Source organism: Giraffa tippelskirchi, chromosome 5 (assembly GCF_054371585.1).
Source record: "Giraffa tippelskirchi isolate mGirTip1 chromosome 5, T2T-mGirTip1v1.2.pri, whole genome shotgun sequence".
Lineage (NCBI taxonomy): Eukaryota > Metazoa > Chordata > Mammalia > Artiodactyla > Giraffidae > Giraffa > Giraffa tippelskirchi.
In genome coordinates, this window is record NC_137279.1 from 108,038,924 (window position 1) to 108,060,135 (window position 21,212).

Genomic DNA, 21,212 nt, shown 5'->3' on the forward strand with positions numbered 1-21,212 from the left:
TATAAATAGCAATGGTTACTAGTTATCAAATCCCTACTATAAGCCAACGAATTGTATTAGATATTGTTCCATTGACATTATTTCATTTAACGCTTTGCACAACTTTACAGATATTATTGTCCCATTTTGGGGAAGAAGAGTAAACTGAGATTAGTGACCTATATAAGGATATACCTAGTGAGAGGTAGCAATGGAGACCTGGGTTTGTCTGACTCCAGAGTCTCCATGACTTTCAGGCAAAACAGTTATTAAGGCAGGGCAAAAATACAAGCAAATGATTTGTTATAGGGAGAATGCAGGCTTTTGGTTTACAGAATGGAACTTGCTAAAGGCATTTAGACCACTGAAAAGTCCTTTTGACACGACACAGCTGAAGAGTGACTTTCTTAGACGAAAACAGAAGTGGTATAACCCAATATAGAAAATCTGTAATTATGAGTTGTTATATTTAGGGAGAATTTATCTTACAAAAGGATTCTTAGTTTTAAGAATGTAATTCACAATTAAGTTATAGTCAGCAGTAGTGGTACATTTTAAATGATTTTACTTACCAAAAGAAAAGTTACACATGTAACTTTTTGGAATCATTCCTGTTACTCAAGGTCAAGTGGAATTCCAATTAACCAGACTATACTTCTATACACATACAGTTGTGTTGCCATCTAGTGTTTGGGCTGATAACTTCATTCACCTTATTCAATAAACAATTACTGACCAAACATCTAAAATATCAGGTACATACCTAGACAGCAAAGGTATAAGGAATAGGATCTCATTCTTATAAAGACTACTAGTATCAAATTGTTCGCAGCATGAAGTTACAGCATGCTGCTGCTGCTGCTGCTAAGTCGCTTTAGTCGTGTCCGACTCTGTGCGACCCCATAGACGGCAGCCCACCAGGCTCCGCCGTCCCTGGGATTCTCCAGGCAAGAATACTGGAGTGGGTTGCCATTTCCTTCTCCAGTGCATGAAAGGGAAAAGTGAAAGTGAAGTCGCTCAGTCATGTCCGACTCTTAGCGACCCCATGGACTGTGGCCCACCAGGCTCCTCCGTCCATGGGATTTTCCAGGCCAGAGTACTGGAGTGGGGTGCCATTGCCTTCTCCAGTTACAGCATGAGTAGGTACAAATGTGAAAAAGAGCATTTTGTGAAATATCTCAGAAAGTAAAGACATTTCAAAAGGAAAAAAAAAAAAAAGCAAATTCCTGCACGCTTCCACATTCTGTACAGGTGGTCCTAAGCATAGGTGTGATTCCAACAACATGTTTGTATTAGCCTTGGTGTAAGAAATCTCTCCCTGGTTTCTGAAGTTGAAGTTCTCTTTGCTGAGTATTTTTAAGTCCCTTAGACAATCTGATTTTTCTTTTACCTTGACCTCTTTGTTACCAAAATAATACAAACTGCCAAATTAAACTTTCTATTCTCAGATTTCAAAAGGCATGAACTACCATTATGTATATCTCCATCTTACCCATGAGAGGGCAGTAGAATACATACATGTCATTTATTACATCCATAGAGAGGATGAAGATGAAGATTTGGTTTCATATTTAGTACTTGGAATTTGATCTGCTCATTTTGGCTTATAATCTTCCTGAATGTGAAGTTTGAACTTTGGAATAAATCTGAATTTTGAAATAAATTTCAAAACCATGCTATTTTAGCCCAACATTTTATCTTAAACAATTGTTTGGGAGTTTTCTAAATACACAAGGATTTTTTTGGTGGTTAGGGGGAGGAGTCCGATCGTCGTTCAAAATTTACTACAAACAATATTCACAATATTCACATTTATTTCCTCATTGAGAAGTGATTAAAAATATGTCTTGACATTCCTTCCCTCCCTGCCCCCACCATTATAGAAGATAATTCTTGTTTTATTGCCCACAGCTCATGGTTTCACAACGGTTCAGGATATGCAGCTCTTACTTCTTTGGCTAATTTGGCCTGTGACAGTCATCTGTGATGTGTGACCAAACACCGCTCTTTCTGGTCTATTTTGGTACCTTCATGTGAACAGATGTGGGAAGAGTTTGGTCACCAGATCCAAGAGGCTCTAGTGGGGTGGCGTGGGGGTAGGGTGGAATTGGGCGGGCCCAGGCGGGGTCGGGTAGTTAGCAAATGCCTGGGAAACAGGCTCAACTCATCCTTGACTAGCAGCCTTAGTGAAACTGGGCTACTGCTCGCAGTAGGCACTGCGCCATGTACATACCTGAGGACGAGCGTGTTGCAGGCGCAGCGCTTAATCATGTCACAACAGGGCGTGGGAGCCGACCTCAGGCACTGGGAGTATCAAAGGCACCTCTTGCTCTGGGATTTCAAGCCTCAAGTGTCTGGAGCGTTATATGCAGCTGTACATTTCAAGTCGGGGCTGTACTGCAACTGCCGGAGACATTTTTGCCCCCCTGAGCTCAGCCTGAGAAATGATGCTGCTCTTTCACTGGAGACACCAGGCCTACTACACTCGTTGGCAGGAGACAGTTGTACGGTTTCCTTGAGTGAGGTGCCATTTGAATTTCTTGATTAGGCTTTGTCTCACGGGTAGCTGTGAAGAGTCAACATTATGTAAAGTTCTGTCCATCGCTGTGGAGCCTGTTGGACGGCAGGCACGGTGACAACTAAGGGGCTTTGTCTAGAGCCTCGGACGGACGACAGCCGTGACTGCCGCTTGACTACCGGAGCTGCAGCCTCTTGGCGCCCAGGCTCCTGGGCAAGCTTTTGGCCCCCACACTGGACTCGAGCGGGGGCGGTTCCCCTCTGGAAGGTCCTCTGGCGGCGCCTGGGGCGGGTCCAAGGGCGGGCCCAAAGGTGAGGGGTGGGAACATGAGCCAATAAGAACAGGGCTTGGCCAGGCCGGGGCGGGGCCTGCGGCCGGGTCTGCGGGGGCGGGACAGAGCCCACCCCAAGTGGAGCTCAGCCGACCTGGCGCCTCGGCTGAGAGGACTAAGCCCCGCAGCCCAGAGGCGGAGGCGGCCTCGAGGCCCAGCGCAGGTAAGAGCTGGGTGACCTGGGGCGGGTTGTGAGGCCGGGGCGTCGGCCCCTTGCGGCGGAGGGTGTCGCACGTTGGGAGCCGGGCCTTGGAACGTCGGGAGCCCTCCGGCCGCAGAGCGGGAGCGGGCTGGCGGCGGTGTCGGCACCTCCCCGGCCTGGAGGGACTCAAGAGCGTGCGGCCCCGCGCCCAGCGGACGCTGGATTTGGGAACCCGCTCGTCGGCGGAGGCGGCTGTGATGGAGCCTGACTGAGGGTCTCCTCGCCGCTCACCTCGGGGCGCGGGGACCGTCGTCTGGGGAGGCGCTCGGTGGCGCTCGGCAGTCCTGGGGAAGAGGCAGGGAGCTCCCCGCATTCAGGAGGAAACGCGGGGCTTTCGTCAGTATTAAGCCGCGACAGGCTGAGACGTTGGGTTTTTCAAACATGTTTGCTTTCCTGTGTTTTGAGCCTTAACAGAATCTGACGAACACAGTAAAGTCGTCAAGTAGGATTTTGATCTGACAGTGGAACAGAAGAGTTTCTAACTATTATAGTATGACAGAAGATGATCAGAATATGAGTCAGGGGCGGGAGTTTCGGCCAGGACCCACGTACCAGATGTGATACCTCGGTTAAAGTCGACTTTTCTGGGCCTTGTTTCCTTAGCTGTAAAATCGGGATGCTTATGCCAGGCGGTATTCTTAGGGTCAAATGAGATGAGTGAGAGTATCCTATAAATGTTAGGTATTGTGTATTCTGTAAAACAACTGTTAAGCGCCAGGCACATAGTAGGCTCTTTGTAAACCTTTACCCTAAAGCTAGCGGTTCACCTACGGTGTTTTAGATCAAGTCCTACATCTCGGTTTACTGTGTAAATAAATTGTTTAAGCTCGTTTTTTTACAAATCACCATTGTTGGAAGTGTGGTCCATTTTTCACTGATTAATGAATTTTTCTAGACTGGCACACTATACTGTTACTGAATCATTTACCAAGAAGTTTGTTAGCAGTTAATCTGTGTCTTTGCTTTAGGTAAATAGTTTTAGTTTAAGATACCTGGTAAAGTAAGCTAGGAGTATTGCTTCAAATCAAGACTTATATTAGCTTTTGTAAGATTTAAGTCGTCCAAAACAAAATATATTAATATACAGCTGCATTTTTTGGTACATCTTTTATTACAGATATTTGCGTTCTTTTCTGTGGATTTGTGAATGTGTGAGGAGTTTTGGGGGAAGACTGGAAATGAAAAAACGAATAACAGTTTGTAACCAGCACACTTTGACTAAGGGATACATGTAGGCGTGTTCTGAAGTCGTTTCCCAGGCAGAAACCAGGAAATGTAGTAATTGGGTCCCTTGGCTTTTCATTAGTTTGTGTGTGTGTGTTGATTGTGTGTGTTAATAAATTTTTTAAAATGAGGATATAAAGGAAGAATATTAATTTTTCTGATGTGACAATAGGCAGTTTTCTAAAACTGGAAATTATATTTTATTTTTGTTATTAAAATAATTTCTTAATTTTTTGGTGACTGTGTCCGGTCTTCCCTGCTGCACAGGCTTTTCTCTAGTTGCAGCGTGTGGGCTTCTCCTTTTGGTGGCTTCTCTCCTTGTGGAGGACCAGCTCTAGACTGCACCAGCTTTAGTAGTGGTGGCACATGGGCTCAACAGTTGCAGCTCCCAGGCTCTAGAGCACAGGCTTAATAGTTGTGACACATGGGCTTTGTTGCTCCATGGCATGTGGGATCCTCCTGGATCAAGGATTGAACCCATGCCTTCTGCACTGGCAGGAAGATTCTTTACCACCGAGCCACTGGGGAAACCCTGGAAATTTTATTTTAGATGATCTGTAGTAAGTCTTATAGACAAGAATTTTAGATCACTGGGTACCAAGACCAAATTAAATGGAGAAGTAGAGGGAAAGTTTCTAGTGAATATAATTTTTGTTTTGCTTTAACAGTTTTACATGTTTCAGCAGTTCAGTGCAAGATGGATGTTTTGAAACACCAATTTCAAGCATGTACTCCATATATAAAGTTTGCTGTGATTTCTAATTTGTTGATCTTGGCAGACTGAAATCTTATATTCACATTATTTATTAAGCATTAATATATTCTAAGGCACAGTTTTAGCACTTACGTTCCTGTATGGGCAGCTTCCCTGGTGGCTCAGTGGTAAAGAATATGCCTGCCAGTGTAGGAGATGTGGGTTTGATCCCTGGGTTGGGAAGATCCCCTGGAGAAGGAAATGGAAACCCACTCCAGTATTCCTGCCTGGGAAATCCCATTGACAGAGGAGCCTGGTGGGCTACAGTCCATGGGGTTGCAGAAGAGTCAGACAGCACTTACGAACTAAACAACAACATCTGAGTCACCAGAGAAGCCACCCATACATTAATATAAGTGCTAAAACTGTGCATTGGAATGTACTAGGTGCTCAGTAAATAATGTGAGTATAAGGCTTCACCACCAAGATCAACAGACAGTAAAGAATCTGCCTGAAATGCAGGAGACCTGGGTTCAATCCCTGAGTCGGGAAGTCAATCTCTTCTCCCTTGAAAAGGAAATGGCTACCCACTCCAGTATTCTTGTCTGGATAATTCCATGAACAGAGGAGCCTGGCAGGCTATAGTCCATGGGGTCACAAAGAGTTGGACCCAACTGAGAGACAGACAATTCTTGTATGGGCAGAATTTAATTCCTTCCATCTAGGAGATTACATTTTACCCCATAGGCTAGCATAAGTACAGAGAAAGTTTTTAAAAAACTGTTGATAATGATAACATCAACCAGCATTTATTGGGATGTGCTTTGGGCTAGGCAGTGTGCTAAATTCTTACACACATTAGCTTATTGAATCCTTAGAACCACCTTGAGGGGTGTTATTACTATGATCTCCTCTTTGAGCAACATAGAAAAGTTGAATGACTTTCCCATATCAAACAGCCTAGGTGCCAGAGTTAGGTAGGATTCAAACCAGACAGTTGGGCTCCAAAAGTCCTGATCTTAGCCCTTTCACTATACTGAGTTTAGAATTCTGTGAGTGAGATGCAAATGAAATCGAAGGAGTACTTAAAAGAAAGTTCTGTGAAGAACTTCATCAAAAAGAAGGAAAGAGAGAGAGAAACTGGTATTGCAAGGTGTAGATGAAGGCATATCCAAGCTTCAACTTAATTATACTTTATATATATATGAAAAATTTTTTTCCTGGTGAATGACGTGAGATTCTTTTTGTTTTTGAGCTCTCTCAGTCACTCAATTACTGCAATTATGACATTATCTTAATACTATGAGAGGTGATTATTTTTCAATAAGAAGTTTAAAATGTCTTTTTGCAGAGGATAAGTTAAATGTTAGAGTCAAGAAAATGTTTCCTTGACTTCAAGATGCTTATAACCAGACATGTAAATAAGTCCCTACAATTTCAGGGTGATAAGAGTTATAACAGAGTTACATGCCGTGCTGTGCTTAGTCACTTAGTCGTGTCCGACTCTTTGCGACCCCATGGGCTATAACCCGCCAGGCTCCTCGGTCCATGAAATTCTCCAGGCAAGAATACTAGATTGGGTTGCCATGCCCTCCTCCAGGGGATCCCAACCCAAGGATTCCCAAACCAGGGATCGAACCCAGGTCTCCTGTATTGCAGGCAGATTCTTTATTGTCTGAGCCACCAGGGAAGCCCAAGAATACTGGAGTAGGTAGCCTATCCCTTCTCCAGGGGATCTTTCTGACCCAGGAATTGGACCGGGGTCTCCTGCATTGCAGATGGATTCTTTACCAGCTGAGCTAGCAGGGAAGCCCATAACAGAGATATAGTAAAGAGTTTAATTGGCCCATTGATGAGGGAAGATAATTCTATATATGCTAGGAGGAGGATTAGTGAGATGATACCGTATTTGAATTTGGCTTTAAAGGATGGATAGGAGTTTGCTGAGTTGGGGAAGGGAACAGAAGATATGGATGCAAACCAGGAATATTAGGTGGAAGTATATGGTATGTTTCAGGAATGTGTTGTAGTCCACATTGTCACTAAACGTCAGAGTGTATAGAGATGAAGGGTTGGGCTAAAAAAGATGGTGCCTGGAAATAAACTGGAAAAAACAAAAAAGTTGCAGAGCTTGGTTGCCAGTCATGTTAGGATTGCTGAAATTTCTAGAAATTAGGTTATGTATGGGATTTCAGTACCTTTCATTTGAAATAAAGAAAATTTTTTTCCTGGTTGACACAGTCTTTCGCTGTAGAATATGGTGTTAAAGGTGGTTTTAATACTTTGAGGTATAGGATATGCTATAAAACAACATACAGATTAGGCATGTAAAAAGTTATGACTCAGAGAAAGAGAGTCTTCATTTGGTGAAGGGCCTGTGTATCATGTTGAGGACTTTGGACTTGATTCTAAAGACAATGGCAAGCCAGTGAGGGACTTTATGTAATTAGGAAAGATAACATGGTGGTGGTATGATGTAGATGCTAGATTAGATGGAGAAGCAGAAGGTAGAGAGATAAGTTAGAAAGCTGGTGCTATTGAAATATCCCAGATAAGAGAGGATAAGAGCTGAGCAGGAAAATAGTAATAGGAATGAAAAGGAGAGGACAGATGATAAAAATGTAGAATTTACAAGGCTTAAAAAGTGATTGGCTTTGAAGGTCAACAGAAAAGTAAAAACTTAGTATCTCAGCTTGGGAAACTAGATAGAAGAGCTTAATTTAATTTTTAATCGGGGGGGAAGTTAATTGTTTAAGATTTGAACATGATGATTTTGAGGTGTCTCTGGAGCATCAGATCGAGATGGTAAGAGAGGATCCAGAGCCCAGAGGGGAGGCTGAGATTGGGGATTCAGATTTAGGAGTTAGCCAGAGTGGGAATTGAAGCCCTAAGAGCAGATGAAATTACTCTGGGGCAGGGGCTGCAGGGCGGGGACACAAAGAATTTTGCTTTGTATGAATGGAAGGGATTATTTATTCATTTATACTTATTTTCTTATCAATTATGACTATAAAACAATTAAATGGGTTTTATTTGAAGATTAAATAGCTTTTACATCCAAATAAATCCTTTTCTTTTAAAATTTCACTTGACAGTCATTCATTTATTCCCAGTGTTTTACCCAAACTATTATTGGAGTATCTCTTTGTAAAAAAAAAAAAAAAAAAGCAAATTCACAGCCAATCAAGAAAGTAGATCCTCTTTATTATAGAATTATTTTTCGTCCTCTGTACTTTGTAATTCCATGCTTATACAGATGGGCCCCAGTTTCAGTTGGTCCACTTCTGTTATTTCAACTTTAGGATGATACAAAATTGGTGCTTATTCAATAGAAACTATACTTGGAATTTTGATCTTTTCCTGGGCTAGCAATATACTGTGTGATACACTCTCTTAATGCTAGGCAGAGGCAGGGAGTCAGCTCCTAGTCAGCCATACAATCAGGACAACCAGCTGATAACACTTATAACCATTTAGTACCCATACAGCCATTCTCTTTTTCACTTTCAGTTCAGTAATCAATAAATGACATGAGATATTAACATTTTATTTTAAAATGGGCCTTTATCAGATCTTCCTCAACGTACTGTGGGGTTATGTTCTGATAAACTCATGATAAGGTAAAAATATCATAAGTCGAAAATACATTTAGTCGTCTTAACCTACCAAACATTGTAGCTTAGCTTCAGTTCAGTTCAGTGTTAGTCGCTCAGTCATGTCTGACTCTTTGCAATCCCATGGACTATAGCCCGCCAGGCCCCTCTGTCCACAGAATTCTCCAGGCAAGAATACTGAAGTGGGTTGCCATTCCCTTCTCCAGGGGATCTTCCCGACCCAGGTATCGAGCCCAGGTCTCCCGCATTGCAGGCAGATTCTTTACTGTCTATCTTAAATGTGTTCAGAGCTCCTACTTTAGCCCAAGATTAGGCAAGATCATCTAACGCAAGACCTATTTTATAATACATTTATTATTTCATGTAATTTATTGAATACTGTACTGTATATGAAAAACAGAATGACTGTATATACAGAAAGGTTGTGAGTGTATTGGATTTTTAGCCTTATGATCCTGTGGATCCTATGGCCTGCTGGGAGCTGCAGTCCTGCCCAGCATCATGAGTATCACACTGCGGTCACTGCCCCTGGAAGCTTGTACACTGTCAGAATAAAAAATACATTTGAAAATATTTTTCTATATTCAGTACTCCTTATTGAGCCACTAAAATGGTTATCTTTTTCCTCAGTGAAAGTGAGGACATTGAAAGCTGGGTAGAATAAAGGACCAAAATTAGAAGTGTCCTGCACTGGTTCCCAGAGGGTTGGATAAGATGGAATCTTTTGTCTTTTTCCTCTTAAAGCTGCATGAATAATTTTTCTCCAAGGAAAAGGAAACATGAAATTTTTCTTCATTTCAAGGACATTAAAGCAGATTATAAGATTGAAGAATTAAAAATAATGATGAGATAAGAGAAAGAAGTTCAAAGGACTTACTTTTTCACATTTGGCATCTGAGATATTTCTCTTGCACCTCATGTTTTTGAGGAGGAAATTTATGATATTTTTTTTGCTTATAAATCTTAGATTCCTGGTTAGCAACCTGAAAGTATAATTTTAACATTCAGTTCAGGCAGTATTAATCCATTTATGTCAGTTATATATTTTATTTATGCTCTCCTGTATTTCTTTAAGTTAGATTTCTGACGTTCATGGTTTTCATAACAGAGATAATGTTTATAACAGAGGACATGGGGGACAATTATTAGTTTTACTTCAAAGTTTAAATTCATAAAAGTGACATATTTGTGATTTTTATTTTCTTGTGTAGATGTTAATGTTAGAGGACAGTTTTGAGGAGGGTGAGATTTATTCTTGGTGCTACTTAAAAGAAGTGTGCTCTTTTTCTTTCTCTCTCTCTTTTTCTCCATTAGAGTGAAAAAACAAAACAATCCAGCTGTCTAGGATATTTTTGAGTTGGTTACGTAGCAATATGAAGCATAATTTTGTATTTAAATATTTATCTGTATTCTTTGATACTCTGATTAAATAAAAGTCTATTAAGGCTGATGATATTAGAGCCTGCTGGGAGGAAATGACACAGCCTACTTTTCAACAATATTTACTGCAAATCATCTCTTCCCTGGTACCTACTTAAACCGTAAGGGGTACCATGGAACAAAAGAGCAATATTATGTGAATTAGAGTGATGGTCAGTTTGCTGATGATCGTAATGCAATGATTATTGCACATTTAATTTATTAATGTAATTAAAGGTCAAGCAGAATGTAGCAGGATTTTCTTTGCTGTTGGTAAAAATGGTGAGACTCTCAGTTTTATTTATTAACTTTAAATACGTTCTTCAAGTGTGATGTTTTTCAGTTCAGTGATAAATTGTTGTTCAAAAAGAAATTAGACCAATTTGCCCTCTAAATGTACTGTCTAATTATTAGGAGAAGAAAGAAAGCATGGAGTGAAAAAATAGAGGCTTGTTCAGTAGCTGCATCTGGAGTACAAAAATGTGGAGGAAAGGGTGACTCAAGAAAAAGTGTAAGATATCTTACATAAAGATCTTCTCTTTCACGAAGATAATTTTTAAAATGGGTTTATCAAATGTGCAAAACCTCATGAAGATGACTCCATGTATTTATGTTAATGTTGCAAATGAAAGTTACGATCTTTAATATTGAACAGATTTTTGGAAGCAGCATTCTGGACTCTTCAGTAAACCTTTTCAAATATTTTCAAAGAAAGAAAAGAATATAAAACTATGTCAATTTCCTTTTTATTCAAGTTTCATTGTTTTATTTAGTTGCATTATCAGTGGCACGAGAGAAAAAGGGCTACATATTTATTGAAAAAAGTTTTTGTTTAAAATGCATGGATGAAAAATAATGCGTAGATGTTACATGTATGATGTTTGATGTTTAGTCAGTGGAAAATCAAAAATTGTATCTTCGTATTGACATATTTCTGTTCTATCATTATGGAACATTTCAACAGTGCTTATAAGGTGGCTACAATCTGATACAGACTTTACAATACAAATTGATGGCATCTCTATTATAAGTTTCTAATATAATATAATTTTATAAATACTTTTAAGTAGTAGAATCTCAAAAACGACAGAATGATCTCTGTTCGTTTCCAAGGCAAACCATTCACTATCACAGTAATCCAACTCTATGCCCCAACCACTAATGCCAAAGAAGCTGAAGTTGAATGGTTCTGTGAAGACCTACAAGACCTTCTAGAACTAACACCCAAAAAAGACATCTTTTCATTATAGGGGACTGGAATGCAAAAGTAGGAAGTCAAGAGATACCTGGAATGACAGGCAAATTTGGCCTTGGAGTACAAAATGAACCAGGGCAAAGGCTAACAGAGTTTTGCCAAGAGAACGCACTGGTCATAGCAAACACCCTCTTCCATCAACACAAGAAATGACTCTACCCATAGATATCACCAGATGGTCAATACCGAAATCAGATTGATTATATTCTTTGCAGCCAAAGATGGAGAAGCTCTATACAGTCAGCAAAAACAAGACCGGGAGCTGACTATGGCTCAGATCATGAACTCCTTATTGCCAAATTCAGACTTAAATTGAAGAAAGTAGGGAAAACTACTAGACCATTCAGGTATGACCTAAATCAAATCCCTTAAGACTATACAGTGGAAGTGACAAGTAGATTCAAGGGATTAGATCTGATAGACAGACTGCCTGAAGAACTATAGACAGAGGTTTGTAACATTGTACAGGAAGCTGTGATCAAAACCATGCCCAAGAAAAAGAAATGCAAAAAAGCAAAAGGATTGTCTGAGGAGCCCTTACAAATAGCTGAGAAAAGAAGAGAAGCTAAAAGCAAGAAAGCTGAGCACAGAAGAATTGATGCTTTTGAACTGTGGTGTTGGAGAAGAGTCTTGAGAATCCCTTGGACTGCAAGGAGATCCAACCAGTCCATCCTAAAGGAGATCCGTCCTGAATATTCACTGGAAGGACTGATGCTGAAGCTGAAGCTCCAATACTTTGGCCATCTGATGCGAAGAACTAACTCGGAAAAGACCCTGATGCTGGGAAAGATTGAAGACAGGAAGAAAAGGGAACGACAGAGGATGAGATCGTTGAATGGCATCACAGACTTGATGGACATGAGTTTGAGCAGGCTCTGGCAGTTGGTGATGGACAGAAAAGCCTGGCATGCTGCAGTCCATGGGGTCGCGAAAAGTCAGACACAACTGAGCGACTGAACTGAACTGAAGTAGTAGAATTGCAAATACAGTTAGAAAACATAGAGGAGTTATTTTAAACATTGTTTGAAGCTACTGATAATAGTGCTTTCTCCCACCCCCAAAGATCCACACTTGTGTTTTATTATTTCCTCAAAGCACCCTTCCAACACTCAAGCAAAGGGAGGAAGGGAGAGACAGAGAGAGAGAGACAGTGATAGACAGAGACAGAGATGGACATAGAGACAACAGTCAAAGCAGCACAACTGACAGTGCAGGCATTCTCCTACTTTCTTCTGAATGTCCAGGGCAGCTGTTCTACTGGTCTCCTTGAAGCTTTAGGCAAAAGCTGTAGACTGATCATGAGTGAGCGCACTGCTCAGCAGGTCATCGCTGGACTCTTCTTTCTGTCTTATTTGTTCTAAGTACTCTAGAATCACTGTTTTATGGATACAGAGCTTTGGTATATGCTGAAAACCCTCCAAATCTCTTGGATATATTGAAAAACATTGCCAAGTTGTTCATTATTGTAAAGGAGACTTGATGAATAGCCAAGATTTTAAAATGTGTTATTCAGAGCTAATTGTACCCATTCACTGTGTCACAGCAGAATTTGATAGCTGTTAAGAGATAAAGAGCTAAGCAGATTGTATGGATCTAGAATTTTTCTAGTTGAAAGACATTCTCATTTGGCAGATGTTTTCCAATATTTTTGGATAACAAACTTGCATATTTAGCTGATATTTTTGGCAACCTAGTGAACTAAATTGGAAGCTCTGTATCTCAGGGTTCCAAAACATTGTTTTTGCAGGTAATACTCTTGCTGTTTTATTCTTTCATACATGTTGCTACATCTGAAAGAGAGCATTATCGCTGAAGAAAACTTGAACAAAATAAAATGTAGAGATACTATAAAATTTTCTCTTGTCTGACTTTTAATTATTATTTTCCTGAGGGGAAGTTTAAAATGTTGAAGAAAACCATTTGGACAAAAGATCCATTTGGCCTGCCTCAATAATTGAGTTCAATGTGTATTCCAAGGAGAAAATGAATTCTTACAGCTTAGTTCTTAATGTACTCTGAAGTGATTATGAATGATACTGCTGACCATCATTTTGTATTAAGACCAAAGAATTTCCGTTACTAAATAGAAAAAGTTCAGTACTATTTTTACGTTTCACAACAACTTATTGTTTCATCTAGGGTTTCAACCCTGACCCAATTTCAAGCAAGAGTACAAGATTCTATTGTGAACCTGCTAAGTATGTAACATGGTCCTTGTGTTTTCCAGACTGGAATTAGTTTATGAACAGGAAAGATCACTCACTGCATTACATAGACTCTTTTCTAATTTTAATGTATATATTGTATATTAATTTTGGAATTTTAAATGTATTTAAATAATGATCAAATAATATTTGATGTTAACTTTATATTTTACTTTATCATATGTAATAAGGTTAATTGTTTTGTGAAACTTCTGTTTCAGTTGTGTGTGTGCATGTATTGTGACTCAAATGTATTTCTTATCATGGGTTTTGGTCAGAAGGGTTCAGGAAGCAGTGACCTATAGTGCAAGAGAAAGAGGATTTGATTCAATAACGCCACAGGGCCCTTAGGGATTCTGTGTGTTTGTGTGTGTGTGTATTCTATAAAACCATGCCAATGTATACTTTTGCTGTTACTGCTCTTAAATGATCCCTCTTTGTTTTTCCATCCTTCCTGCAAACAATTACTATTGATCACTGTATCACGTTCCCTACTAGTATTATGTATGCCTACTTTCCTTGTGTTTATTGCTTCGCTTGAACCCAGTTTCTTCCCACAAACATGGCTGTCTTTCACAGTGTCCTAGAGTTCAGTTTTGGTCTCATGTCACTGGGTTCCTTTGCTCCACATAGACTCTTTTCTAATTTTAATGTTTATATTGTGTATTAATTTTGGAATTTTTAATGTATTTAAGTAAAGATCAAATAACATTTGATGTTAACTTTATGTTTTACTTTATCATATGTAATAAGGTTAATTGTTTTGTGAAACTTCTGTTTCAGTTGTGTGTGTGCATGTATTGTGACTCAAATGTATTTCATATCATGGGTTTTGGTGATAACTTCTTTGCACACCAAGAAGCAAGGTATTCCACCTGCTGGATTAATTGCTAGTTTTCCTATCTTTGACTCCAGTTTGCTTTGTTCATTCTTGTGCCAGGTTTAGGAGACAGATGAACAATCATGTAGGCCAGACCCTCTATGAATCATGTTTCCAACTTCAATTGAATATACTACCATTAATCTATTAATTACCAAGCTCGTTATTGAGCAGCTCTTAAAATTTTTATCCTCAAGTAGATGGGCTTTTTCTCTAAATCTTAATATGGTTGTTGTAATTTTTATAGATTAAAGTTATATGATACAACCTTAACTAATTTGGCTTGGGTCTTGTGCTGTGCTGTGCTCCGCTTAGTCGCTCAGTCATGTCCAACTCTTTGCGACCCCATGGACTGTAGCCTGCCAGGCTCTTCTGTCCATGGGGATTCTCCAGGCAAAAATACTAGAGTGGGTTGTCATGCCCTTTTCCAGGGAATCTTCCCAACCCAGGATCGAACCCAGGTCTCCTGCATTGCAGGTGGATTCTTTACCAGCTGAGCTACCAGGGAAGCCCGGTTTGGGTCTTAAGCATACACAAACCTTATCTTTTTTCCAGTTCCATAAGAACTGTCATCTTTCTCAAACTCCTGACACCTCTTTCTTCCATGTGACTTAACTTTCCCCTCCCTCTTCCTCATATTTATTATATCCTTCATTAATTCTTTGCTACAGTTTTAAAATACATAGTTTCCCCCCACAACTTTAAAGCATTGCATTTATTTATTTTTATTGGAATATAATTGCTTTACAATGTTGTATTAATTTCTGCTGTACATTGAAATGAATCAGCTATACGTATACATATACCCCCTCCCTCTTGAACCTCCCTCTCATCCCCACCCCATCCCGCTCATTTAAGTCGTCACCGAGCTCTGAGCCGTGCTCCCTGTGCTATCCAGTAGGTTCCCACTATCTGTCTTACACATGATAGTGTATGTATGTCAATCCTAATCTCCCAGTGGGCTCCAGCCTCTCCTCCCCACTCTTGTGTCCTTGTGTCCATTTCTCTATGTCTGCATCTCTATTTCTGCCCTGGAAATAGGTTTGTCTGTACTTTTTTTTTCCAGATTCCACATATAAAAACATTGTATTTAAAATTGCTTCTCTTTTTTGACCTTACTCGTCTTCTCATTGACTTTACAATAAATGTTGTGTTCATACTTGACCCCTTTTCTCCCTAAGCTTTAGCTGTTATCTGTCCTTACTGCCCTTTTGGCATTTATTTAATGTCCTGTTACCAGATACAAGGACACTTTCTTAGTCTTTATTCTCCTTACCTTTCTTTTCTTTGTAGAAACTTTTCCTTTAATGATTATCCATGATTCATTTTTTCCTGGTTCTGTTACCACTCACTACTCTTTTTTCCACTCTTTATCTGATTCTCCCTTTTCTTTCATCTGTGGTCCCTGATAATGATTAATGTTCTCAAAGATTTAGTCGCTAATTCTTTGCCTTTTAAAAACTCTCTGCTTGTGTAATATATATGTAAGTAACTGTATGTCTTCTTGCTTTTTTCCTCCAAGATGTCTATTTTAAACTTTCTTTACTTTCCTTAACCCTTTGACTTTTCTCTCACTTTACTCTCAGCGATTAATTGCACATTATTATTTCAAAGAGAAAATAGAATCCATTAAGGGGCATGTTAATAAGCATACAGACCCCAAACTTGTAAATGTACCTGCGTCCTTACCTTTCTTTCCTAATTACCTTCTGTCCCAATGGAAGAGCTGTCCCTCTTCCTGTCAGATGCTGATTCTTCCGGTTCGGTTTGGAGGTCCACACCTTCTCTCCCATTTGGGGTTTGCTCTCTACCTTTATTTCTTCTCTCTTTTCTACCAACTCCTTCCCACCAATGTTTAAACAAGCATTTTAAGAAAGGTATTTTCTTTCTTAAAAACTCACAGTATTGCAAGGTATGTGTGTGAGTGGGTATGTGTAGATATATGTGTATCCTTTTTTAAATTCTATAGAAAAAGAACCATAATTGAGAAATGTTTTTCCCCACTGTTTTGGGGACATCTTTCCATATCTACACATAAAGCTCTACCTTATTCTTTTAATACTTGTGTAATATTTAATCCGGAGAAGGCAATGGCACCCCACTCCAGTACTCTTGCCTGGAAAATCCCATGGATGGAGGAGCCTGGTAGGCTGCAGTCCATGGGGTCACTAGGAGTCCAACACGACTGAGTGACTTCACTTTCACTTTTCACTTTCATGCATTGGAGAAGGCAATGGCAACCCACTCCAGTATTCTTGCCTGGAGAATCCCAGGGATGGCGGAGCCTGGTGGGCTGCCATCTATGGGGTCGCACAGAATCGGACACGACTGAAGCGACTTAGCAGCAGCAGCAATATTTAATCAGGATGTCCTATGTAATTGAGCAGTTTGTATATTACACGTAGACACCCAGGTGAGGGGTTGAAGGTCCACTTGTCAGTACTCTTGACTAGTTGCCCCTTCCCACAAGGGTCCTCTCTTTAACCTGCTCTGGCTCTGATGGCCCGCACCATGCCACCCATCAGGCTGGTACCCCCTTGTTCTGCTCCAGCACTGACATCTCACAGAGGCTGCCCCTTTGTGGAGTCACCCCCTTTACCCTTTGAGAGTCCTGACCATCCACATTCACAGCCCTCCGGCACAGATGCTTTTCCTACTCCTGCTCTAGTTCTTTGGTGACCTGTCCTGCCATTGTGGCTCCATAGCATCAGACAGGGAGGCCTACCTCACTCTGTTCCACTTAATGACTTTCAGCTAAATTGTTCAGGAAGAGAGGGAAGAGCTGGTGATAATTTTTTATCTTAGTAATAACTTCATTTCTAAATGATATTGTTGGGCCTGAGGGTTAATATATTGCAGAGTTAAATACTTTTATGTGTTTCAAATGGTAATTTGAAGAATAGCAGTTACATTTAATAACCATCTGAATGCAGTTTTACCCAATGAATGTGTAATTTGGGAATGTGATTTGAAAATCTGAGAAATCTGTCTTCTTGCTTTTTAAAAAGCTTTAGTATAAAATGGGAATTTGCATTGTACAGTGGATATGAATGTATGCTTTTAGGAGAGCTTGTTATGTTTCAGTTTTAAACCTTGAAAAGTACATCTTTTTATACAATCCTAAAAAGAAAAGCAGGATACAATTATACATATACTATAATTGCATCTATATAAAAATATCTTATGAAATAAAACAGGAAGGAAATATACCAAAATATATCAGCGATTATGCTGGATGTGGTAGGCTTATAGATATTTCCCCCATGTTTTCTATGTCTTCAAAATTTCTGAAAAGTAGCAGTATTACTTTATGACTTTTAAAACCCCTTTTTGAAAAACTGCTTCTTTTTAGTTTCTGCCTTTGAATGCTCTAGGAAGTGAGAATTTTGCTTCTATTTTCTAATGTCTTACTGAGAACTTAACCAAGTTTGAGTTTATGATTTAAAAACTAGGTTATTTTAAGTATTTACAAAGGTGAAAAGTTCTGGGACAGTTATTTCTTACATTAAGATTTTTTAAAGAATAATTAGGTCAAACAGATTAAGATAAAACTTAATTTAGAAGATATACAGATGGTCAACAAGCACATGAAAAGTTGCTTAATATCACTAGTCATAAGGGAAATGCAGGTCAAAACCACAGTGAGATACCACCTCATATCTGTTAGAATGGCTGTTATCAAAAAGATAAGCAATAACAAGTGTTGGCAAGGATGTAGAAAAAAGGGAACCCTTGTGCACTGTTGATAATAATGTAAATTGGTGCAACCTCTATGAAAAATAGTGTGGAAGATTCTCAAAAAATTAAAAATAAAACCACCGTATGATCTAGCAGTTCTACTTCTGGGTATTTTTCTGAAGAAAATGAAAACACTGATTCGAAAAGATATCTTCACCCCCGTGTTCATTGCTGCATTGTTTGCAATAATGAACATATGTAAGCAACCAAAGTGTTCATTGATAAATGAATGGATAAATAAGATGTGGTATATACATATACAGTGGAATATTACTTAGTCATTAATTTTAAAAAGAATGAAATTCTGCCATTTGCAACATAGACCTTGAGGCATTATGCTGAGTGAAGTCAGACAGAGAAAGAAAAATACTGTGTGATCTCTTTGATATGTGGAATCTAACAGACAAATAAGCAAAACCCAAGCTCATAGATACAGAGAACAGATTAGTGGTTGGGGGTAGGGGGTGGGCAAAATGGGTGAAGGGATCAAAGGTACTTACAAACTTACAGGTATTAAAAAAAAAGTGGTGGGAGGGTAATGTGCAGCATGAAGACTATAGTTAATAATATTGATTATATATTTGAAAGTAGCTAAAAGTTCTCATAACAAGAAAAGATTTCTTAAAATTTTGTAACTATGTATGTGGGTGGATGTTAACTAGACTTATTGTAGTGATCTTTTCACAATGATAGACATAGCGAATCACTGTGTTATGCACCTGAAACTAATGTCACATGTCAATTACACTGCAATAAAAAAGAAAAGATAAACCTCATTTAATTATGCAGATAGTTACTAACATTGCATTAATGAAATTCTATAGTTTCATGCTCTTAAAGTTAATTTTATGTGTGTTTTTCCACATGTGGCATTTTGTAAAACTTCCTATTCTATTGAAACATTTGACTGTGGTATACCTAAACAGTTTTTCAAATTTAGCTCTGAGCCAGTTCTTTTCTTACCTACCCCACCCCCACCCCCAGCCAGGTTTGGTACTTGTCCTGTCCCTCCTACTTCAGGATACATGTTAAAGCACTCTGAGTGGTTATCTGGAGGTTTCAGTTCCTTGGCTTGAGGTGGGCAGGAAGTATCTCCCCCTTTTCCCTCGGGAGGCAGAGAAACATACACCACCTGGTTTCTTTGAAGAAGTCCTCTCTATTGTCCCTTGAAATCCTTATAATTAAGAATTGAAGTTCATCTCGTATCATCTTGGCAAGGGTAATGTACTGATGTTAGCAGAGCCAGGTTTTGGCCGCCCTACTTGTAAGCCTTGCGCTTCTCTTTAGAATAAGGAAGTACTTGACTTCTATTGTTTTGATTTTGGCCTTTGAGGCCCCTGCTGAATAGAGAGGACAGGAAGAGTTGCATTTGACATCCTGTTATATTAGCTGATATTGTTATGTCTACAAAAGCAAGTAATATATAGTCGTTAAATGCACAAGCTTTGGAGTAAAGCAGAACTAAGTTTGTATTACCTTCAGTAACCTTTTAATACTTAACCTGTTCAGTCTCAGCTTCATCGACAAAATGGAGGTGATAATGACTGTCAAGAGTTCTGAAAATCAAATATAATAATGAAAATAGGTACTAAGCACAGTTCTTGACACATATAGTCACTTAATAAATAATTGATTATCTATATTTAGGGCTTCCCAGGTGGCCCAGATGGTAAAGAATCTGCCTACAGTGCGGTAGATCTGGGTTCAATCCTGGGTTGGAGAGATCCCCTGGAGGAGGGCATGGCAACCCACTCCAGTGTTCTTGCCTGGAGAATCCCCATAGACAGAGGAGCCTGGTGGGCTACAGTCCATGGGGTCGCAAAGAGTTGGACACGACTAAGTGACTAAGGACAGCATCAATATTTAAAATATTATACTACTATACAAATGCATCTCTTCTGTACCACCTGGATTTTTTCTCTATATTTTCTTATTGAAAATATTTAAACAGTGATAATTAGGTTCTACTGCAGATCAAAAATATGTAAGAACTAAATTAGACTGAGAGAACTGCTTTGACCTCAGCCATGCAATTAGGTAACATTAAATACTTGCCAGTTAAATTATAGCCTTATTTATGGGAGAGGAACATTGATGGTAGATGATGAACCATGTCGGTAGATTATTTTAAAAATATATTTTAAACTTAGATTATATGTTTTCCAGTTTTTCAAACTAACTTTATAAATTTATTTTTCTTGGGTAAATTTAGTTGAATATCTTCAAAACACTGGTATTTAGTAAAACATTATAGGTTAACTGCATTACACTAGTCTTTTATTCAATATAATTGTTATTTTTCAGTTCAAGGATGTGATTTAATCCATTTACTAATTAGCATATATAACACTGGTTCTACAATAAGAAAATTAGTTTTTCTGTAAATCCTGATACAGTCTTGGCTAACCTGGTGTCTCAGTGGTAAAGAACCCACCTGCCAATGCAGGAGATGTGGGTTCAATCCCTGGAGAAGGAAATGGCAACCCACTGCAGTATTCTTGCCCGAGAAATCCCATGGACAGAGAAGCCTGGTGGGCTACAGTGCATGGGGTCACCAAAGAGTCAGACGCGACTTAGTGCCTGAACAGCAGCAACAACAACAAAACAAGTCATAGTATAAGAAGCTGGTTTGGGAAGTTAGTTCTTTTCCAACTTTATTTAAGGTCTATTTCTCCAGTGGCCCATATAGACTTTTGGGACCAGTACGTTTCTGGATAGGGCCTAATTTGCAGTCACCATACCTTGATTGTCTCTAAACTAGATTACTAACTGGAGCACTAGATTAAGGTCTGGCTGCAATGGAAGTATAGCTACTGTTGTGATTTTTAACCTCCTTGATATTTAGTTCTCCCAAATCACGTTCATCTTTTCTTCTGCCTGTAGTGTTTTAATATATCTCCCCTATTATAGACTTCCTTTATGTTTCACTGTCATTCAAGAAAGCCTGAGACCTATCCAGAAGTAAATGACCTTTGTGGGCATGTACGCCTTTCAAAAAAATAGTTCTTGGTGACGGTAGTTAACAATGCTCTTTTAAGAGAGTAGATCTTAGATGGTCTCACTAAAAAAAAAAAAAAAAACGAGGTTATGTGAGGTGATGAATATGTTAACCAAACTTTATTGTACTGATCATTTCACAGTATATATATGTGTA

The 21,212-nt window shown here is 39.2% G+C and overlaps 2 protein-coding genes across 6 annotated transcripts in view; one reads left to right on the plus strand and one right to left on the minus strand.

Moving 5' to 3' along the window:
* Positions 1–1,856: 1,856 nt before the first annotated feature.
* LOC145507259 (uncharacterized) lies at positions 1,857–8,115 on the minus strand. The gene is made up of 3 exons (XM_081493358.1): positions 6,652–8,115; positions 2,213–5,197; positions 1,857–2,006 (listed from the first exon to the last, which is right to left on the minus strand). Exon 2 carries the CDS (start codon positions 3,341–3,343, stop codon positions 2,633–2,635), a length of 711 nt encoding a protein of 236 aa, XP_081349484.1. The 5' UTR covers positions 3,344–5,197; positions 6,652–8,115; the 3' UTR covers positions 1,857–2,006; positions 2,213–2,632.
* Positions 2,882–21,212, plus strand: part of DENND2C (DENN domain containing 2C) — an 83,207-nt gene continuing 64,876 nt past the window's right edge. For 4 of the 5 annotated variants that reach the window (XM_081493356.1, XM_081493357.1, XM_081493355.1 and 1 more), the window contains exon 1: positions 2,882–2,991. The gene's annotated coding sequence lies outside the window, so the exon portion shown is untranslated. Of the gene's footprint in view, positions 2,992–3,104; positions 3,367–21,212 lie in introns of those variants that run through there. The other variant, XM_081493354.1, reaches the window with a different exon arrangement.

Coding starts and splice junctions, on each gene's coding strand:
- LOC145507259 (XM_081493358.1), bottom strand. CDS start 3,343: ATGCGGGGAGCTCCCTGCCTCTTCCCCAGGACTGCCGAGCGCCACCGA.